Raw genomic sequence first — 20,335 nt, forward strand, 5'->3', positions numbered from 1 at the left:
GATCAGCTACAACATTTGTTCAGTTTTGCAGTTTCGAATCTAAATAGACTACTCACCTACCCTAAGAATTCTGTATAACCAAAGTCCAACATTAGAAGTAGGATCATTTGGGTTTTTATGAAAGGATTTGATTAAATGGATACATAAATATATACAGAAAAATACTTGAGTCATATGTATTCTCTCCTCCAAGTCAGCACCACAGAACACTTACCAAGTAAGCAAAAGCTGTAGTAAAATTTCCCAACAAGAGTTCAGGGACTAGCAGCCATGAGAAAATCCCCAAACTTAAGTATAAATTCTGCCCCCCTCCCAAAGAAAGAATAAACCCCAAACTTGATTTTTTCCCACTTAAAAAAAAGAGACAAGTTCCAAATTATTTTTACAGTACAAAAATTTTATTTTTTGTTAGGATAATTTAAAGTTTAAAACTGAAGTAGACATATTCATTTTACAAACAAGATATTCTTTCATAAGTAAGACCATTAAAAACAGTAAACAAAAAAGCTGTCTTTACAAAAAGCTCTGTGCATAGCAACTTTATACTGTATATAACTGACAAAGCAGAAATGATCAAATGAAACTATACAGTTTGAAAATGAGACTTTACTGTACAAAAGTTAGAGAAGGGGATGGTTTTTAAACCATGCATATTGGAATGTGCAAAGAAAAACTGGGGAAGAATACGATGCTGTAACAAAAAAAAAAAGAGAGAGAGAGAGAGATAAATAATGCAGTAAAGTGTCCCTTTAAATGAAAAATCTTAACACAGCTCCTTTTACAAAGATAGGATAGAATTTGTAGTTACCTATAGAAATACTTATTTCAAGTGGCACAAAAATAACCTGGAACCAGAATGATTTAACAGCAATGACTAAAGAGGACAGAGTAGCTTTGTTTTTAATTTATTAGTACACTAAACATTATCCTTACACACATTTGTACACTTAAATAGATCTGTCGCTGCTGAGGTTCTAGCTGAATGGTCAAAGATGTCTGGTATTTAGTTACACACATTTTTCGGTGTAAAGCTACCGAGAAATTCTACAATCATTTTGAAGACAGTACTGCACTCATCTTCATGCAAGAGCAAAATTCACAGATTCTAAAAGCAATGCTACTTAAAAAAACATTTCCTTATGTTGGATTGGCTGGAATCCAGGTCTAAACATGCTTGATTTCATTCTGCCTTCACTTTTGGAGGGTGGTGTGTGTCATCCACACTCTTCCTCTTCCATCACATTTTTCACTGGGGAACGTTCTCTTGTGTGTTTCCCTGTTTTGTTTTTTTTTGGGTTTTTTGGTGCTTTAGGCCCTGACTGTGAGGGACAGTCAGCAGGATTACAAGCATGCCAAGTTTCCAAACTTGGATTATCATGTGCGTAGAAATAATATTTGGATCATATTGGGTAGTTCTGGAATAAAGGCAGATAAGACCATTGAGGGTTGAATAGATGTGGGCAAATGGAAGGGAGGGAGAATTTATGACGTCATCTAAACTTGGCTCAATGCACTGAAGATGTTTGTCCAAGAGAGTTGCATCAATTTCTAATTGGAATCCTAACCTGATACCCCAAACTGAAGTCTGTGTATAGCCTGTACTGTGGTATCACTTAGTCAACAAGGAGAACCCTGGCCTGGAAAAAAATGACATCCTTATTGGCCATTGAGATAAATCTGGATATATCTCCAAGACCACACAGACTTTCAAGACTTAGCCCCATCTTAGCAGCTCCTTCAAGGTTTCTCCCGCTAAGACCTAGTCCCAGAACTTATGAGAGTCCGTCACAGGCCTAGGGAAATATGCTATTTGGAACACGGCTGCCCCTACCCTCTGACTTTGCTAAGAATCTAGGTTTCCATTTCTTCAACTATCAGAGGAAAGAGGGCTTATAACCTGCCTCTTCCTCATCCTATCACATTCTTGCCTGGAAACTGTGTCAAGCAGGATACAGAGTTTTTTTCAGGTGAGTTTAATGCCATGAAAGGGGAAATCTGCAGTGATAAGGAAAGATGTGGACATCCTAATATTGATAAGGAGGAGTCTGAGAGACAGAGTCAACTTCTTCAAACCTGCTTCTGAAGTTCTACGGGGCTTACATCTCTATGCTGAAGCAGGCCACCAAAGAGGAGGGAACGTGGGGCTCTGAACAGGAAGATTCCACAGGGGCCAGTTGGTTGGGGAAGTCACGTGACTTTGGCTGTCTTTAAAGTGAGCCCTGCCTTTTCCTGGGGGTCGCAAGGCCAGGGGTGCACTGAGACAGGGGAATTCTCTGCACTTCTCAGGGGAGAAGGTCGGGAGCTAATGTGAATTCTTAAAAATTATATATTCACAAAGAGTGAATACCAAAAGGGACATGGAGGCTATTAGAAAGCGGACGGAGCTGGGAATGGATGGACGGGTTTGAGTATTTGTGTAAGTGCAAGGACGTGCATCTTTGTCTCTGCACCGGGTTGTTCTACATAAGGTACATATTAGTACCTAGGTACTAATATGTGGGTCAATAAAATGATGGAAAAAGAGGGGGATGCAGGGCAGGGGATAAGAGTCTAGTAAGTAACTGCAGTAATAATCACACACCTTTTAAACTTGTTACTACCTGTTTGCATCACTTCCATTTTACATCAGGAAGAGAAATTCCTCTCTCTTCCAAAAAGGTCTGAATTTCTACCTCTACTTACAATAAGTTACACATTTATTTATTTAAATAATTGTAAAACATTTAAAAATTTTTCCCTTTTTTTGTTTTTTTTTGTTTGTTTGTTTGTTTTTTAAGGAGATTAAACTATAAGCAAACACACATACAAGCACATTTCATCATTCGATTCAGGTTTCGTTTTAACAAAGTCTTTCATGCTGGTACCCTGTTTTGTTCAATTTTTTTTTTTCTGCATAAACTAAATTGGTATCTGAAAGGCTTCATAGAAAATAGAAACTTTCAACTTTTTTTTTTCCTACAAAGAAAAACAAATAGTATCCAAAATATTAAGCATGAATTGTTTGCCAATTTTTTTTCTTAAATATTTTACAAACATAGGAAGGTGGTTCTCATAATGTTCGTAACAAAGAATTGCATTTCTGCTCTTAGCACTGACTACGTCAATGACATCTTTTGTCCTTGTTCCCAAGAGGGTCAGTTTGTGTAGCTACCATCAGAGCTACATGAGAAACAGGAGACCAGGTTAAGAGGTGGCTCCTTGCAAAGCCAGATCAGTCCATCATGTTCACCCGGGGGCACAGCTCTCCCCAGAGAGCTCCTAGCACTTTCTTTGTTATCGGTCCATCAGAGTAAGTAGTTTTGTGCTATAAGAAAGCTGTTCTTCCTCTTCTTTACATCGGGGGCACGACAAGTCCAGTCATGGCTGTAAGGAAAGAGTGGACACAAGCATGAGGCTTAGAGACTCTTTACATTAAAGTCTAGAACCCAGAGAGAGGAGTAGGGGATGGGATGGACAGTCTCGAACAATCCAGGGTGATGGTACCTTCAGCTGATATGGGAACCCACTGTCCTCAGGTCCCAGGTGGTGCAGTGGTAAAGAACCTGCCTGCCAATGCAGGAGATGCAAGAGACTCAGTTCGATCCCTGGGTCAAGAAGAGCCCCTGGAGAAGTAAATGGCAACCCACTCCAGTATTCTTGCCTGGTGGGCTGTGGTCCAAGAGGTCACAAAGAGTCAGGGACACAAGTGAAGTGCCTGAGTACCGCACTGGTTTAGCAGACAATGCGTGAGAGGCACTGAAGCCTTAATCACTGAATGTAACATAAAGCTTGCTGCCTTACTGAATCACTGAACCTAACACAAAGCTTGCTGAAATTTTGCTTCAGAGGCTAAGAATCATGTTGCATTTCATATTAATGGGTTGTATACTTGACATATAAACATGTACTAAATTGTAATATGGATATATGTGTAAAATAGTTTTCATTATTAGACTAAAATAATTTCTAGATTACACAGTTTCAAATCACTTAGCTGGAAGAGGAAAATAAATTCCAGGTGCCAAGCCTATTGAGTTACTTACAAGGCATCATTTATAATAAATCAGAGCTGAAATTTGATGAGTTTTCTAACTGGTTCATCTTCCTTTGGGGTGCACCACTATCTGGGCTTCCCTCATAGTTCAGTTGGTAAAGAATCTGCCTGCAATGCAGGAGACCCCGGTTCTATTCCCGGGTTGGAAAGATCCACTGGAGAAGGGAAAGGCTACCCACTCCAGTACTCTGGCCTGGAGAATTCCATGGACTGTATAGTCCATGGGGTCGCAAAGAGTCAGACACACAACTGAGCAACTTTCATATCTGTGATGGCCATTCACTAAGGGATGCTGATTCACTGGAACAGAAGGGCTAACTTAATTTAGCCCTAATTTAGGAGTCACCCCAATCTCTACTCTTCACCCCCAGTCCAAGTGCAGTGTCCAGGGCCCTAGTCCATCTATCCATCCTAGTCCCTAGTGCAGTATCCGTCTGGTCAAGTGGAAAATGCTTGCCTGGGTGGTATCAGGTTCAAGGTGTCCCCTTGATATGAGAAGTAAAGCAGCGTCAGCACAATGTAGAAAAATCACACACCAAAATGCAACCCCCCCCAAAAAAAAAAAATGCATCCCTCTGGCCTTGGCTTTCAGGGGGTGAACCTACCAAACTTGCACATTCTTAGAACCTGGCAGAGTAGTTTCCTTGTGTCCAAATGTCACACTGTATCTAGAATTTGATCCTTTGAGGTTTATTGTCAAAGCCTCATCTAGAGGGCTTATCAAACATCACAGAAGTGTTTGGCCAAATGGTGCTCACTAGGCTTATAAGCAAATGGCCAAATTTCTTCCTGCTTCTTCCAACATCTCTCTCCACCCACTTCCTTCCTTCCTTCTTCTTTCCTACCCCCTCCCCTCCTTGCTCCTCCTCCCTCTATCTCTACCCCTTCTCTCTATGCCAGCTCGTCTTCTCAGACAAGATTGTCAGCCGTCTATTTCCCTGCCCATACAGCCTTTATTGAATGTTTGTGAGATCCGGATTAAGGTCTTACACAGCTAGCAAAGCCTTAATTATTTTTGCCTGTATTACTATATATTGAATCGATGTAACTTTTCAATAAAGGCAGTTCAATTCTGGACACTCCCCGATGATTTGGAGATATAGGAACTCTGGTAATTATCCCAGAGTGTAGGAGGGTTTTGGTTTTTTTTATTATTCTTTTTTTTTTTTTTCCTCCTGGAGGGAGCTGGAAAATGAATCTGGCACATAGCGCATAATATTATCTTGACAATCTATACTCATCAACTGTGAATGCCTGATAAATGAGGTGGAAGGTGGGTGAAATGAATAGGGCACATTGAGCTCCCCGGCAGTAGGTCCGGGGCTCACGTTTTCAACTTTAACTTGTCTATTACACTTCAGCCTCATCAGCCCCTTCCTTTTCCTGCATCCTCAAGAGAGTTATCTAAAGGGCTTATTAAAAGGGCAGAGCCTCTCTGAGAACAAGATCCACTGCATGTCTGGAGAAAAATATATTTCACGGATTTTGCTTCTTCCTGGTGTCACGTTGGGCACTTGGGTGGGCGAGACTCTGCTCCGTGGTGACCCTGACTTCTTGCTTGTAGAAACCGTTGCCAGTGTGTACATGTCCACCACACCGCTATATTTAAAATGGATAACCAATAAGGGCCTATTGTACAGCACAGAGAACTCTGCTCAATGTCATGTGGCAGCCTGGATGGGAGGGGAGCTTGCGGGGAAACAGACACCTGTATATGTATGGCCGAGGCCCTTTGATGTTCGCCTGAAAGTATCACAACATTGTTAATTGGCTACACCCCAATGCAAAATAAAAAGTTTTTTAAAAAAAGAAACTGTCACCAACAGACACAAAGCAAAAGTTAATTGGGAAAATGCGTAACTGCACGTTGTCCAATTTCTTTTTACCTTTGACATTTTATGGGAATTGTAACAGTTACTCTTCGGTTCAGGTAGAAAGTAGGTACGGATGAATGCTGAACAGAGGAACTACTATAATATTTCTGTCCCCAGAGAGACTAAGGGCTGCCAGAACTCAGGCTCTGGGGTCAAAATGTCTGAGTTCAAGTTCTTCAGTCACTGGCTGTGTGGTCCTGGATGAGCTCCTTAACTAGACATGGTGATAACTGGATGACCTTTGCCTTTGGCTCACAGGATGCTGGAACAAGATAATTCGTGTAAAGTGCTCGGTCCAGCATCTTACATGTGGGGTCCAGGCACGGTCCACGAGTCTTGGAGAGTGTTGGCTGTGCAATCTTCCTGCAGGCAACTGAGACCACCTCACCTTACAGCAGGAGAAGAGAAGAACCTCCCTCTCAGCCTGTGATTTTCAGGCTCCACCTCAGACCATCTTTTCACTCTCCCACTGTCTGTCCCTCAAGAGATGCAGCATCCTGCCATTCAGCCACCACCACCCCAGGATCCCTTCATTCAGTGGCTGTGGGCAGCACATTCAAGGTCAGCTCGGCTCTCTCTGTCTCTGCACCAACCAGCAACCAAGGTGTTGCTGGACCTTGAGCTGCTGGTCACCTGGTCCAAATGAGGAAGAACAGGAGTGAAGGCTTCTGGAAGGCATCCTTTGTCAGCCCCAGCCTCTCTCTGCCAGGCACGTCCTTTGCTTTTCCTGGTTCTTCACACACATAACTTCTCAACAACCTTGAGAGAGAGCAATCAGTTCTCCTGTTTAACAGTCTAGGAACCCAAGGTTCTTGGATGACAGTGACTAGTATAGATGCCCCAGCATGAGGGAGGCTGAGCTCCAATTCCAGCAACATCTGATGAAGTCAAGTTCATATACAAGGACATACTGTGTAGCACAGGGAACTCTGATTAATGTCATGTCCCATTGTTCCAGCATTCTTCCCACCGTGGGTAGTCTTTGAGGTTCTCCGAAGAATTATTTCTCCATGCACAACTTTATATTTTCATAACTCTTTCTAAGTTTTTTAGTCTCCAATTCCTAATTTAAGTGTCCTTTTTGTTCTTTTCTCCTTCTCTTCCACCTTTTCCTTCTCCAGCCCCTCCCCATCCTCCTCCTCCTCCATCTTAAGGTTCAAATCACCAAGGGAATTTGGAGGGAGTTTTAAGACTCCAACCTGGAGGAGGGAAGGGCAACCCACTCCAGTTTTCTTGCCTGGAGAACCCCATGGACAGAGAAGCCTGATAGGCTACGGTCCATAGGGTCACACAACTCCATTCTGACCAGTGGACCACAGAGGGCCTTGGGCATGCAGCCACCAGCACAGTGGGGATTCCAGGCCATGGCAGCCAGTAAAATATTTGTCCTGGCCTCTCTGAGGGCCAAGAGCCAGGTAGGACTCCTAGGTGGGTCACCCTGGATACCAAAGACCCAAAAAATCTGAGTCAACTAGCTCTGCTCCCCAACTCAGTCCCTGCATGAGAGAGGGGTGGCAGGTGGCAGTCAAGTTATACTTTTCTTCCTCCAAGTGAAGCTGAAAATACTGGCAAGAGTTGCCTGGAAGGAGGGAAAAGCTGTACCCTCCCTTTCCTCCTCTGACACTTGCACTCACCCTTAGTCCTTCTTGGGCCTCTCACTCTGCATTTCCCTGATGAGACCTGTGTGGCCCCCACCAGACTTAAGGGACATGACTAAAACCATAAGACTTGGAAAGCAGAGACATCACTGCTGAAGAGGTGGTGGGGAAGGAGAAGATGTGGCAAAAACTCAGCAATTGTTATACTTAAAACGGATAACCAACAGGGACCTACTGTATAGCACAAGGAACTCTGCTCAATGTAATGTGGCAGCCTGGATGGGAGGGGAGTTTGGGGGAGAATGGATACATGTATATGTATGGCTGAGTTCCTTTGCTGTTCACCTAAAACTGTTAATCAGCTATGTTGTTGTTTAGTTGCTAAGTCCCATCTGACTCTTTGCGACCCCATGGACTGTAGTCTGCCAGGCTTCTCTGTCCATGTGATTTCCCAGGCAAGAATACTGGAGTGGGTTGCCATGCCCCACTTCAGGGGATCTTCCCTACCCAGGGATTGAACCCACAACTCTTGCATTGGCAGGCAGATTCTTTACCACTGAGTCATCCCCTATACTCCAATACAAAATATGGAAATATATATACTACCATATATAAGATAGATAGCCAGTGGGAATTTGCTGTATGACTCAGGGAACTCAAACTGGAGCTCTGTGACAACTTAGAGGGGCAGGTAGGAGGGGACATATGTAGAGCTATGGCTGATTCATGTTCATGTATGGCAGAAACCAACATAATATTGTAAAGCAATTATCCTTCAATTAAAAATAAATGGGGAGGGAGGTGGGAGGAGGTTCAGGATGGGGAACACGTGTACACCCGTGGCAGATGCATGTTGATGTATGGCAAAACCAATACAATATTGTACAGTAATTAGCCTCCAATTAAAATAAATAAATTTATATTAAAAAAGAAAAATAAATAAATAAATAAATTTTTTTAAAATTCAGCAACTGTTCTCCTATTCCAGTCTGGAGGTAAGGCCATCATGGGGAAAGTTCTGGGCATGTCCCCTCATGCTAAGCTAGAAACCACTGGCCCTTGATGAGAGACAGGGCAGTGGAGATGCTTAGCTACAGGCTCAGCCTGCTTCTCACTGAATCTGACATCTGGATGAAAAGCAAAATATATATATATTTTTTTTTTTCCCTTCAAATATACAGATGTTTCCAACTATTCCCATGCTGGGTGGCATGTAGACCCAGCTGCTTTGTCTCATTAGAAGCAAAAGAATTTTCAGGGGCTCTTCTGAGGGCTGGATTTTCAAATCTTATTTCACAGTTTGTCTGTCAAGTCACTTGACTTCGAGGAGGCACCATCACTCAAATGGTAGAGACGTGGCAGGAACAGGCCATACCTCCCAGAGCCGTGCTCAGCGCCAGCTAGCGAAGACACCCTCACAAGTATCCCCCCACAAGTAGCCCACACACAAGGCTCAGGATCCCCCGTGCAATCATAAAGCCACCAGGCAGAGGCAGTTCCAAGGTCAACACAGTCCATCGAGGCTGTGCTGACCCCAGAGGCTTTGATCCACGAAGGGTTACCCAAACTTCTGCCCTTTTTGGTTTTATCCAACACCACCTGTCGTGAATGTTTTGCATGTCAAGATGCAAGGAGCAGCCTAAAAATAATGTGGGGCGTCAGGCTCCCCCAGCGCTCAGCAGTTTCCAATTTGCTCTCATGCCATCAGCTGCTCCCATTCACAGTGAGGTGATTAAATTCTCATGTGCTCATCATATGCGTGCTACATCATGTCATATTATATTTTAGGACATCACTGAAGAACAGGTCTGATGGGTGATATTAATGCTTGTTCTTAGACACAGTATATCTTTCTTCCTTTCTTTTCTACCCCACCCCTGATCGGGCACCTGCTATCAATTTCACCAGCATGAAACCAGAATTCTCAGAACTCGCTGGTTGCTTCTGAAGGATCTTGTCCATGGGACTGGGAATGCAGTGTGGGTGGCAAGCCGATTCATGTGGCACCTGCTGTGGTGGTCAGGTACCTTAAGGGAAATAGTGACATGGTGTTGTGGACCATGGTCTGGAGGTCTGGAGGGCTTCCCTGGCAGCTCAGTGGTGAAGAATGCACTTGCCAATGCAGCAGACACAGGTTTGATCCCTGATCCAGGAAGATCCCATGTACTGACTGTGGAGGAACTAAGCCCATGCACCACAACTACTGAGCCTGTGCTCCAGAAACTGGGAGCCACAACTACTGAAGCCTGGTGCTCTAGAGCTTGTGCTCAGCAACAAGAAAAGCCCTCACACCACAACTAGAGAGCAGCCCTCACTTGCTGCAACTAGAGAAAAGTTTGCACAGCAATGACGACCCAGTAGAGCTTTAAAAAAAAAAAAAAAAGCAACATCTGGAGAGTCCAGACACTCCTGGAGGGTCCACATGGCTCTGTTCTTAGTTGCTCAGTCATGTCTGACTCTTTGCAACCCTGTGGACTGTAGCCCACTAAGCTTCTCTGTCCCTGGGGATTTTCCAGGCAAGACTACTGGCGTGGGTTGCCATGCCCTCTTCCAGGGGATTTTCCCAACCCAGGGACTGAATCCATGTCTCCCACACTGCAGGTGAATTCTTTACTGTCTGAGCCACCACCCTACCTATTCTGTGTCCTTGCAGAGTTGTCTGACTCCTCTGTTATTCCCCGATCTTGCCCTAGGATAGAGAACTAGCCCAGTTCTACAAGACATGCTGGTCCCACGATGAAAACACCAAAGCAGCTCCTTGTAGGGAAATGGCTAGAGACAGAAGGCTACAGGGCTGTTTGCTCTCACTTTGTGGACTCTGTGGCACATGAACCACGCTGACTCCCAAGGTGCTACAGCTTGCTTACCTCTGAATCCGTTTCCATTGCCACTGGAGCAGGCAGGCGAAGGGGAGCCTTGGGGCCTGATGACAGGGGCAAAGGCACTCTTCTGTTTGACAGCAGGAAAAACTGAAGAGGAAAACGGGAGGATGGAGGATGTGCTGGAAGATCCAACAGTGGGACTTGATGACATGACTGGAAAGCAAAGGACAGTCCTTCTTTAGAAAGAGAAAGATCTAGGAGTTAAGTTCTTTCTTCAGTACATACAACCAGAACATACTGATTGCAAAATTACGTGTTTGTTCCAGGCTTTGTTCCAGATTCCAAGGATTTGAGAAGAAGTTGAATGTGACAATGACCCTGCCCTGTCCCTTGGAAGGAATAGACAAATGAAACAATGATTAGGGTCATCATCCTATCGGAGGAGTGAACACGATGCTAAGGAGATACATCCGGGCCGGGTGCTTTTCTGCCTGGAAGAGTCAGGAAGGCATCAGCAGGAGGTCATATTGTTATAGGTCTTAATCCACAAGTACTGGGTTGGCCAAAACGTTTGTTCAGATTTCTCTGAAAGGTATTGTAGAAAAACCCAAACAAACTTTTTGGCCAACCCAATAGAAGCTCAACACGAGAAGGCTAAGACCAACCTCTGAAAAATGATCAAGTCTACTAAAAAACAGAAACCTATTTTTTTTTTTTAATCCTAAAATGTAATCCTGTCTGGGAGCCATGTGCCTCCCTGGCAGTTCTCAGGGCACCAGAGATTTGCTCTGTAGGGTAGGCATCTTCTCGGAGCGTGCCATCTCTATGGGCCACTTCCTCATTAAATGTAAAAGTTTATTAACATTGAAGAGATTACCTCCCTTCTCCCTCTACTTTCAGAGCTCCTGGGAAATAAAGCTGCAAGGCAGCCTCCTCTGATGTAATGTGTAGGAAAAAAACACACCAGTATTAATATTAAAATGACTTCAAGGAAGCCAAAAGCTAACTGTTGTGATTTCCAAGAAAAATAAAGGCAACTTACACAACAAAGCGCCCCACCTCTTAATGTCAGATACTCCACCAACTTACATCATACAAGAAGATAATTTTCTTCCAGGTTCAATTTGCTCGAAAAAGAGGTAAACTTGAGTTCACACACATAAAATTGTTAGAGATAGCATTTTATAGTATATGGTCAAGTTTCAGGGACTCATTCTAGTGTCCAGAATTCTGAACTGTCCCAAGTCATATGACTTAGAATTACTGCAACATAATGGCAAAGGCCATAATAAAGGCTAAGAGTGCTGACTTCTACTTCAGATCATCAGTAGTCCAGATAGTCCACAAGTAAATCTGAAACTGAGGACATGAATGCAAGTTAATGTTTCAAGTATAAGGTGAATTTTGGAGGTCCAGTGTTCTGATGGCCTTTGCAAAACTCCATCCTCATTTTTCCCCTCTCCCTATAAACGTAGACATTCGGCTGTGTTCACACAATGGAGTATACAAAGCAATAATACGGCATGCCTCCCATGCAATGTCTTTTACAGCCGATCTACAAACCAAAGACTTAAAAAAAAAAAAAAAAAAAAAAGCTTTATCTAAAAAAAAAAAACTGCTCATCCAGAAATGGTCCTGGTTTAAAGGGCAATGCAAAAGGAAGCACTGGAATACATCCCAGTCTTCAAAAGAAAAAAATTGGTGGTATTTGTAGCGCTAGTGGTAAAGAATCCGCCTGCCAAAACATAAGACATAAGACACAGGACTTTGATCCCTGGGTCAGGAAGATCCCCTGGAGGAGGGCATGGTAACTCACTCCAGTATTCTTGGCTAGAGAATCCCATGGACAGAGGAGCCTAGTGGGGTCACAGTCCACAGGGTGGCAAAGAGTCAGATACGACTGAAGCACCTTAGCATGCATGCACATGGAAGAGGATACAGGGTTAAGCCTGGAGAATGAATTTTATTCTCAGGTTCAAGTCAGTCTCCTCTCTAGCCTTGGTTTTAGCATCAATGAAATGTGTGTGTGTGCACAGGGTGAGTGGCTGGGACCTCTCCTCTTTCTGTAAGGCACAGAATTAGAGGCCAAAGGAAAGCTGCTACGCGGAAACCCCTGATTCTGACCACCATCCAGTCTCTGCCATACCGTGTGATCCATGCGGGTACCAAAATGGCGCCTTGGTTTCTGGGTCTGCAATAGCAGAATCTCCCCTCATACAGCATGAGAGAGGAGAGTTTTTATAATGTGAATTAGGCACACACACACATGCATACATATACTTGATTCCATTTATATTCAGCATATGAGTCATTTCTAGTAACAGATCCTAAAGCATGCTTATTAGCGTGGCCACCTCTCAGTGGGAAAGGAGTCATCTCAGACTTCACCAAGTGACATAAAATTGCTGCAGAGTTGAATAAACACAGAGCTGCAAAGTGCCCATTTAAAATATTTTAAACAAAATTTTTGCAAAATGTCAGATTATATACAAATTTAAAATTTAATATGTTTATAATAAAAATCCTAAAAGGAATTTTAATATGCCTATGTTAGCAAACATAATTTCTATGTTTATTTTAAAAAATGCTGTAAGAGCCAGAAGTTTCATTTAAATTTTTTTAAAGAAGCCTTAATATCTTAACAGATATTAAAACTTATTATAGATCTATACCAATGAAATCAGTGTTATACCAGCATAGACATAGACAGACAAATCCTTGGAGAAAATAGAGTCCAGAAATAGATCTGGATATATAGGAGAATTAAAACTTAATAAAGGTGACATTTCAAATTAGTGGGGAAATAAACACATAGGAACAATACACTAGCCATTTGGAGACAAAATTTAGAGTGCATCCTCATATTAAACCCAAAAATAAATCTAAATAGATTAAAGGGTTATTTTTAAAAACAAAATTATAAAGGAGCTAGTAGAAAAATGAGGAAGTTATATAATTTACCTCATCCTTTCCACCCCAAAGCCTAAACAGAACATCATAAGATAGATTTGTCATGTAACAAAAAATTTCTATGACACATACAGAAAAGGCAAATGACAAATTAGGAAAACTATTTTTCATAATTTATTTAGATATATTCAGATCCTCAGTAGCTAATAGGTTTTTATAAACTAATCAGGAAACGTCCCAATAGAAAAATAGGCAAAGGACATGAAAAGAAATGTCACAGAAGGAAAAATGAAAATAACCAAAAGGCCTTTATAGACCTATAAATGGTCAGACCAATTAGTAATCAGATGCAAATTAAAACAGTAATGAGATGTTATTTTCCACTTGCCAAATTGATAAAGATTAAGAAAAAATTAAGAGGGCAGGGAAACAGATACTCTCCTTTTCTAAGGGGAGTGCTAACCTCTCTGGAGGAACTTTGGTAATATGTATCAAAGTATTTGAAAACGTCCATGTCTTTTAACCCAGTAATTTAATTTCCAGAAATTAATTCCAAGGAGGTAATCATAAATGTGCAAAAAAAAAAAAAAAAACCCAAGGACATTTTTATAATCATGAAAAACTGGGAAATAAGTGAAATGACTAGCAGTAGGATAAACTATATTAAATCCATGAAATGGAACACTAGGCAAACGTTAAAACTAAGATTAAAGAAGAGTGTTTAATGGCATGGAAAGATATGCATCCTCAGATGAGTAAAGCAGAACACATAATAATACAGACAATGAACCCACTTTTACTTTTAAAAAAAACATACAAAACAAAAGTGTAATAGGATGTGATAGGCATCCAATTTTTTTTTTTTTTTTGGCTGTATCATGTGGCTTGTTGGATCTTAGTTCCATGATCAGGGACTGAACCTGGGCCTCCGCAGTGAGAGATCGGAGTCCTAACCACTGGACTGCCAGGGAATTCCCACACCCAAATTTTTAATGACATTATCTAGCAGACAGGATTGTGAAAATTTTGAATTTCTTCCTTTTACTCATCTATATTTTCAAAATTTTCTATAATGAATATGTATGACTTTTGATGTAGCAGAAAACAGTAAAAGCTGTTAAAAGAAACAAATGGAAAAATCTCTTATTTCTTTGGTAAAAAATAATACAATCCTTAGCAATAGACATAATAGCTTTCCTGACATTAACATTTCTCTTCAATCTAAGGCTTAATTGCCTGTAAACAAGGTTACCTGTTAACCTTTCTGCTACAAAAAAAAGCAAAGCACCAATAAATTTACAAATTCCTGGGAAAACCTTGTTGATTGTAGTTAACTCTGCAATGTAAACGTCACTCCTAATATCTGTTTTCCATTCTTAGAACACAGGTCTATATCACTGATGAATTTTATGGAGCCTAGCTTCATATCTGTGACTTTGAGAATTTTGTCATTTTTCTTCTACTTTCTTTTTCATTCATCTTATGACAGAAGCCCATTAGCTGTGCATCAGAGCAGATGCTGCAGTTTTCAAAATATATGTATCCATGACTGCAAGGCTTACTTTGAAAGTTACCACTGGTTACCTCTGCAAAGAAATAAAGTGTATCATTTTGTTTCCTTTTTATCTAGAAATGCTTTTCAAAGCCTCTATAATGAGGTTACAATTGTCATTTTGTTCAGTTGCCAAGTCATGTTCAACTCCTTGTCCTATGATTTTTTCCCCCTTTCTGAACAAAAAGACAATAGAAACACACCAAAGTATTAACAAGGTGTTTTTGTTGTTTGTTTGTTTTGTTTTGTTTTAATGGCAGGAGTAATGCTTTCTTTTAAAAGCTATTGTCAGGACTTTCCTGGTGGTCAAGTGGTTAAGAAAGCACTAGCCAATGTTTGGGACACAGGTTGGATCCCTGATCCAGGAGCTATGATCCCACACGCCTTGACGCAGCTAAGCCCTGTGAGCCACCGTTACTAAAGCCTGCACTCTAGAGCCCGTGGTCCACAGCAAGAGAAGTCACTGAAATGAGAAGCCTGTGCACCAAAGCTAGAGAGTAGCCCCTGCTCATCACAACTAGAGGAAGCCCAAGCAGCAACACAGACCCAATGCAGCAAAATAAATGAATAAATATTTTTAAATAATAATACAATAAAAGCTATCATCTGTGTTCTAAATGTTCTACATAATCATTTAATACTCTACAATAGAAAAAACGTCTTGATATTTATTTTTGAAAATATGAAAACTCTGAGGCCTGAGGCACAGTCCAAGACTATGTATGTAAGTGAAGTAAGAGTCCCTGCAAAGCTCAAACTGGGTGCTCTGTGATGACCTAGAGGAGTGGGATGGGGTGAGACTTGGGAAGGAGTTTCAAGAGGGAAGGGGACATGTATATACTGATGGCTGATTCATGTTGATGTATGGCAGAAACCAACACGAAATTGTAAAGCAATTTATCCTCCAATTAAAAATAAATAATTTTTTTTAAAAAAGAATCCCTGTGGACAGGTTGGATTCTGTCTGTATGGATCCTGTTTCAAACTTGGCGCCACTTGGTAACTATTCAACTTTGGAAGAAGTGGTTCCCTTGGGAGTTGCAAGCTTGCTGAGTAGAACATCTTTGGGGACACCAGTATGTACCGTTTTAGGAAAGTTGATCATGCATACTTGAAAATTTCTCTGGACACCTCTCTCTGCGGATAGAGACCAAAGAAAAGGCCAGTACTTCTGGCCCAGAAATCTCTTGTGAACATGGGGAGTTCAGGAAAAACCACTTTTCTGCTTCTTAGGATTGATTGGCTCACACGGTTCCAGCTGGAACTCACTGGGCACACATCCTTCTTTGCATCGAGCCATTGCATTTGTTGGCGTGAAGGGGTCTGTCAGCATTTCATTATAACCCCCTATTGTCAGGGGTTTAGAATTCAGCCATAAAAACTTGCACTGAGCTGGAACTTGGCACACACCACTACCGCCAGGAAGTGAAGTTTGTATGTGAAATTGAAAAAACATCTGTTTGGCCATTTTTGAAGTGGTGTGAGAGCAAAAGCAGTGAAGATGCAGGGTTTTGATACGCTGCATTGGCCACAAAAGCAAGTCAACTTGACCAAGAGGCTTGACTTTATTTCTTTTTTAACGTCTCTGGCAAGTGATTGCTCCATGGCACACCCTGGCCACATCAGACTAGTTTAAAAAATAAAATGAAAAATCAGAGAAGGGTGTTTTCAGACACAAGCAACTGAACTGATGAAATGGTATCCCCTGAGCCTTTTATTTTCTTTTTTGTATTTCCCAGAGAATTTGAGACTTAGGTGGGTAGAAATACAGGTCATGTGCTATTGTAATGGACTCCATGGGGTATTCGGTTTTTTCACAGAATGGAATTTTATTGTAATAGAATGCATTGTTTGGAATCCCATTCCACGTCTGCAATTCCTTCAGACCTTCCCTCAAAAAAGGAAGGTGAAAGGGGTCTCACAGACCCAGTAGGAAATACAAGAGGACCTTATCTAATGTGTTTCCCTTCCTCTGGGCAGGGAGCCTTCCTATTTGTGGATGCTCTCTTGTTTTAATGGGTGATTTGAAGACTTGGGGTGTTACTGTTTTCTTGTAGCAGTGGGATTGAGTGATCAAGAAAGGACAGTGGACGAAGTGGTCACTGGCTGGGATGGGAAGGGTCCCTTCCTATTGAATGAATTATCTAGTAAGAAACATCATACCATCAACATCTGATGGGCAATTTAATTCATCCATTCACTGTCTCTCTGTCCATCCACACCCCACCCACCCCTTCCTGTCTTACTTTCCTCTTTCTCCCTCCCTCATTACCACACTTAACCCTACATTGTTATATTAACCTTTTTTTGGGGGGGGGGCCATGCCATGTGCATGTGGGATCTTAGTTCCCTTACCATGGATTGAACCCATGATCCCTGCATTGGGAGCACACAGTCTTAACCACTGGGCCACCAGGAAAGTCCCTATATTAACTATTTTTGATCTACAAAAATGACAGTTTCACATAGTTCAACCTAACATACACATTTTATTCATAAATGTATGACCATAATGAAATTGCACATTTTGGGACATCAAAAAGAGATAGTTTCCTATGGCTCAGCTCAGTAGTATGCTATAAATACATGAAATATCTTTAATATGATTGAATAATTTAAAAACATGATATCCTGGATCTGATGACACATGTTCTAGCCCCATTTTTTACTGTTTATTGGCCATGAGCCCTTGAGTAAGTCAGTTAATAACCCTTCATATCTTAGAAGGGAAAATGATGATGATACTAGTAAAGTAAATTATATTAATGAATATAATTATATAAATATGTTAATTATATACACATAATAAATTATTATATCCATGTGTGAATGCTCAGTCACTTCAATTGTGTCTGATTCTTTGCAACCCTATGGACTGTAGCCCACTAGGTTCCACTGTCCATGGGATTCTCCAGGTAAGAATACTGGAGTGGGTTGCCATGTCCTCTGCCAGGGGATCTTCCCGACCCAGGGATCAAACCCATGTCTCTTGCATCTCCTGCATTGCAGGTGGATTCTTTACCACTAGCACCACTTGGGAAGCCCCTTTCATAAGGTTATTGTGAAGATCTGACTGGACTCATGTGTGAGCATGCTTGTTAGGCTGTAAGGTTGAATGTAATTGTAAATTACTTGTATTGTTGTGACCGTTATCATGGGACGTTATTTACACAGTGGTTCTTCTGCCCTTGCATCCCTCGTAGGGGCTATTACGATGTGGTCCCTTCTGCACATGGGGTCCACTCTCCACATGGATGCATGGGAGAATCTCTCCAAGGTCTCAGCCACTGAAAAATCAAGTTTCTCCTGAGCTTTGACTACTACTATTACTACTAATGTGTGGACGTAGAATTTTATAACAAATAGTGTTTCTCTCTTTGCCTTACCATCTTGTTAGCCAGGGGTCCCTAATCCCCAGGACCAGTACTGGTCCATGGCCTGTTAGGAACTGGGCTGCACAGCAGGAGATGAGCAACAGCAAGGGAGCAAAGCTTCTCTGTATTTACAACCGCTCCCCATCGCTTGCCTTACCACCTGAGCTCTGCCTCCTGTCAGAGCAGTGGCGGCATTAGACTCTCATAGGAGTGTGAACCCTAACCCTAAAATCAAAGTGGAATATCCTGAGATTGCTGCAAGATAGAAATAAAGTCCACGATAAGTATAATGTGCTTGGATCAACCCGAAACCATTCCCTGTCCCCCCCGCCAGTCCATGGAAAAATTGTCTTCCAAGAAACTGGTCCCTCGTGCCAAAAAAGTTGGGGACCGCTGTTGTAAGCCTCTGAACCAAGTTAATGACTCCCTTGAACAGACCCAAAGGCATCCACACTAACCCTTGGATTCATCTAATTTTCCTATACATGTTTTTTTTCTTCTATCCGTTTCTTCTAGTTTCCATTTTATACTTTAATACTGCTCATATGACTATTAATATTCCCCCCATACATTTTTGGAACAAGAGAAGGTAAAAACAAGCAAGGAAATAAATGAAGCAAACAACCATTTGTTTTCCTCAGTCCCTCTGATCTAACTGACCCGGACCATCTGACAGGTCACAACGCAGAACGCGTGTCTGTGAAACGGCCCTTCCACTCCATGTCCTCTGCCTGCCTTTTTGACTGTGGAAAACTTTAATCAAAGAATAAGTTTAATCAGAGAAATGTGGAAACAAAGGAAAATAGAGAACACTAAATAATAATAATGTAGTCATTAAGCATAGTCAAGGACTTTCAGTTCTTTCTCAAGGGCCATAGATAATATTCTGAGCCCTATCCTGTGAACTGTCTTAAAGATACTGAAACACCAGGTGGAGAAGTTTACTATGTGATGACTGGAGTGTACCCAGGACATGCACTGCCACAATTCTGATAACTGGCCACAGAGAAATGGGAACAAGTGGACCCTAGAAGTAAAGATTAACTGTACCTGAAACAACCAAGATGATGCTGGTCAGACCACCATGGACCAATCTGAAGCTGACTTGTCAGAGCTGACTACTGTTTCTAGGTTTAGTCTTGTCCCCCGACCCTGCCCACCTTCTGTCTATAAATGCTCTTGACCCAATGCTTCCCAGTGGGAGGAGGGGTGGTGGAGTCAGCCTTTGGACAGACGTGTGCCACCCTCCCCCAACCCCATCCGGTTGCCGGCATCTGAAATAAAGCAAATTTTCCTTTCCACCAACCTGGGCTGTTTATTGGCTTCTGAGAGGTGAGCAGCCAGACTCCCCCACACAGTCTTTCAGTAACATCTACAATAACAAGAGTTTCGTTGTCCTGGAAGAACCAACCTCTGCTACCTCTGCGACTTGTTACTGTATCTTCACCACACAAAGCAGAGTGCTGAGTGTAATGAATCAAACAGATAATCCAGAAATATCTCCTAGGCGGGTGTCCGCAGGGAACCAGAGGCCTTAAAACTAAGAGCGGTGGCCTCCAGACCTGAGCACGTTATGTCCTGAGCTGCACTAGAACTCTCAGCAGAGAGAGCTGCACAGAGGACTCTCAGCAGAGCCTTGCAATCAGCTGTGGCATTTCACGGACACACCACTCAATCTTCAGACTCTACAGGACGGCTTATCCTCTGCCCTGAAGTGGTCCCTATCTGGGGTATGAAAAGCATCTTCTCTCAGCCTCCTGGGACGATTCTACAAGGCCCCAGTTTGGCCCCCGGTGCCATGCAAATGAGTTTTCATAACTTCCTAGAACATCTTAGGCTTCCCAGGTGGCACTAGTGGTAAAGAACCTGCCTGCCAATGCAGGAGATGTAAAAACCACAAGTTCGATCCCTGGGTCAGGAAGATCCCCTAGAGGGAGAGCATGGCAACCCACTCCAGTGTTCTTGCCTGGAGAATCCCACAGACAGAGAAGCCTGGTGGGCTCCAGTCCATGGGGTCACCAAGAGTTGGACACGACTGAAGCAACTTAGCATGCACACAGTACATCTAGCTTGCAGTTAATTCACAGATTAGGACTAAGAGCTTCTGCCTCCATATATTTCACAGTCACCAGCAGTCAAGTTCCATCTCTCTGGAGGTACATAAGGGAGGTA

General features: G+C 42.2%; 1 protein-coding gene across 1 annotated transcript in view; it reads right to left on the minus strand.

The window, feature by feature from the left end:
* Positions 1-397: 397 nt before the first annotated feature.
* The window catches only part of EBF2 (EBF transcription factor 2), a 222,170-nt gene continuing 202,232 nt past the window's right edge, over positions 398-20,335 (minus strand). Inside the window, exons 15-16 of the mRNA XM_070794947.1 lie at positions 10,373-10,540; positions 398-3,363 (exon numbers count right to left, since the gene is read on the minus strand). Of these exons, the coding sequence (XP_070651048.1) occupies positions 3,332-3,363; positions 10,373-10,540 (200 nt within the window). The 3' untranslated portion in view covers positions 398-3,331. The remainder of the gene's footprint in view (positions 3,364-10,372; positions 10,541-20,335) is intronic.

The sequence above is a fragment of the Bos indicus genome, chromosome 8, assembly GCF_029378745.1.
Source record: "Bos indicus isolate NIAB-ARS_2022 breed Sahiwal x Tharparkar chromosome 8, NIAB-ARS_B.indTharparkar_mat_pri_1.0, whole genome shotgun sequence".
NCBI classification, from domain to species: Eukaryota; Metazoa; Chordata; class Mammalia; order Artiodactyla; family Bovidae; genus Bos; species Bos indicus.